The sequence below is a fragment of the Dipodomys merriami genome, unplaced genomic scaffold (assembly GCF_024711535.1).
Source record: "Dipodomys merriami isolate MVZ:Mamm:240054 unplaced genomic scaffold, mDipMer1.0.p SCAF_25, whole genome shotgun sequence".
In the NCBI taxonomy this organism is placed as follows: Eukaryota; Metazoa; Chordata; class Mammalia; order Rodentia; family Heteromyidae; genus Dipodomys; species Dipodomys merriami.
The window spans coordinates 22,232,753-22,235,434 of NW_027203937.1; the positions used below are offsets into that span (position 1 = coordinate 22,232,753).

General features: G+C 35.4%; 1 protein-coding gene across 1 annotated transcript; it reads right to left on the reverse strand.

Annotated features, from left to right (window-relative positions):
* Window positions 1-206: 206 nt before the first annotated feature.
* On the reverse strand, window positions 207-1,151 carry LOC138836285 (olfactory receptor 5P76-like). Its single transcript, XM_070034778.1, has one exon. The coding sequence runs from the start codon at window positions 1,149-1,151 to the stop codon at window positions 207-209; it is 945 nt and encodes a 314-aa protein (XP_069890879.1).
* Window positions 1,152-2,682: the final 1,531 nt, after the last annotated feature.

Consider the following 2,682-nt stretch of genomic DNA (forward strand, 5'->3'; position numbering starts at 1 on the left):
TAATAATATTCAAAAAATAAAATAAAGGTAACTCACCATTGGCCTCTTTTTTTTACTCTATCAGCTAAACACTGAAACTCTATGTTTTCTGAAAAGCACAACTCATGCTAATGATAAGTCATGAATATTTTCAGAACAGACACAGTTACCTTCTATTATTATAGGTTATTATTACTATACAAAGCAATACACAATAACAGACACAACTATGGAAAGATTTTCCTAGCAAGCTCTCTCTTCAGAGCCCCCTTAATCTCATTATTCCTAAGACTGTAGATGAGGGGGTTCAACATGGGGATCACCACCATGTAGAATATGGATATTACCTTGTTCTGATCAGTGGAGTAGCTGGACTTGGGCATCACATAAACAAATGTAACTGTACCATAGAACAGAGTGACCGCACTGAGGTGGGAGGTGCAGGTGGAGAAGGCCTTTTGGCGGCCCTCAGTGGAGCGCATCTTCAGGATGGTGATAAGGATGTAGACGTAGGAGACAGCTATGACAAACACAGTGAAAATAATAACAGAACCTGCAGAAAATGAAGGAGCAACTGCAATGACACTAACATCAGAACAGGAAAGTTCAACTAAAGGAGCAAAATCACAAAAGAAATGATTGACTCTATTTGAGCCACAGAAGACCAAAGAAAAGAAAGAAAGGGTAAACATTAAAGCATTAAGGAAACCTCCTATGTAAGCTGCTACAAGTAACTGCACACAGACTTGTGTAGACATTTTTGTTGAATACAGTAGTGGATTACAGATGGCCACAAAGCGATCATAGGACATGACAGCCAGAAGAAAGCCCTCAACTGATCCTAAGAAAATGACAAAACCAAGTTGGATGGCACAACCCAGATAAGAGATCCTATTTCTCTCCACCAGGAAATTCACAAGCATATTAGGTGTGACAGAAGATGAAAAGAGAAAGTCAACAAAAGCCAAGTTGCTCAGAAAAAAGTACATGGGGTGGTGGAGTTGAGCAGAGACTTTGATAAGAAGGATTGTGCTGAGATTTCCAAATACAGTCACCAGATAGATGCACAGGATGATGATGAAGAGGATGACTCGAAGGACTGGATCATCTGTTAAGCCCAATAAAATGAACTTTGTCACTGCAGTATGATTTCTATCCACCAGGTAATCCATCAGACAATGATGCTGTTGCCAAATAAACCTGAATTTAAAAATATGCATGAGTCTATTTACAAATATGATGATCTCATTAAATGTGGTGTGTCATTATAAATAGTAATATTCAAGAACCAGTGCATACTTTATGCAATGATGAGTCTATATATAATTTTGCAATTAATTTTAGCAAAGGCCTATACTGTCTCTCTTTCTTTTTGTGTTTATACTTTTGAACACTAATTGTTATGCAGCTCTGAAGCCACTAGTGAAAATTAAAAGACAATGAAAATAGCAGCAATGAATGAACATAGGGTTTTAACAAATTACTCTGGTGGTAGTCAGTATTAATTTGCATGAATCCTAAATGATAAGTATACAGATAAAATTATTTTATATATAAACATGTGCTTATGATATGTTCCATTAAATATATTATTTTCTTTTATATTGTCAAGGTGATGTACAGATGGATTACAGTTACATAAATACATTTTTTCAAACTTGTTTCCCCTTCACTCATTTTTGTCCTATTTCCCCTCCTCCTAACCCTCTTCCCCAAGTTGTACAGATCATTTCCAGCATACTGTCTTGTGAATATCACTGTTGCATTGGCTCCTCCCTTGTCTGTCCTTTGTCTCGCTATTCTGTTGTTCCCCTTCCCTTTCCTAAGTGAAATAAACATAGCTACAATACCAGGGTACCAAAATCAAATACAGTGACAACAGGGGAGATACCATAGGGGGAAGAACACACAAAAGAAACAAGAAATTACATAGTACATTAAAAACAACAACAAAGAAAAACCTTTTGTGTCCATGTCTTGGAGTTCATTTCACTTAGCATCATCTTCTATGGTCATATGTACATAGCTATTGAGCTGTTCTGCTCATCTGCTAAGATTATCCTAGACATCTACTAATTATTGCAAATAAGGGAAACCATGGGACCTATGTTTCTTTGGCTCTGGCTTACTTCACTTAATATGATTTTTTCCATCTTTCCATTTCTTTACATTGAATTAAACAGAGCCTGAAAGAGAATATGTGATTTTTTTTACATTGTTATACAACAAATGGTTAAGTCAGAAATATGAAGCTGTGAAGACTGTTCCTTTAATAACTACATAATAATGAAGTCAGATTATAACGACCACAAAGTTCAGTACACCCAGATTGAGTATCTTTTATTTCTTTTTAATTCTGTGAACTGTTTATTATTATAGTCACCTTTACAAACCATAGGTTTTAAGTCATTTTAATAGGATAAGCTGAAAGACCTCCCTACCTTATAATAAATAACTGTTGTGTTGAATGCATTTTGTCTGGCAATATATTAGGTGTGTAAACATAAGCTTGGGAAAGGTTTTGTATTTTAGTATTGTCATTAAGTAGTTGCAAAAGGAGTTGTCATTTAATAAAGCAGTTTATGAATATAATCACCTTGATCAATGTCATCGTTTTAAACATTCTTACCTATCTCTCCCTACCCAGCCATTCATCTTCTTTTCTTTTCTCTTTTTAGTTTTATGGTCAAGGTGATGTACAGA

Coding starts and splice junctions, on each gene's coding strand:
- LOC138836285 (XM_070034778.1), bottom strand. CDS start 1,151: ATGGATTACCTGGTGGATAGAAATCATACTGCAGTGACAAAGTTCATT.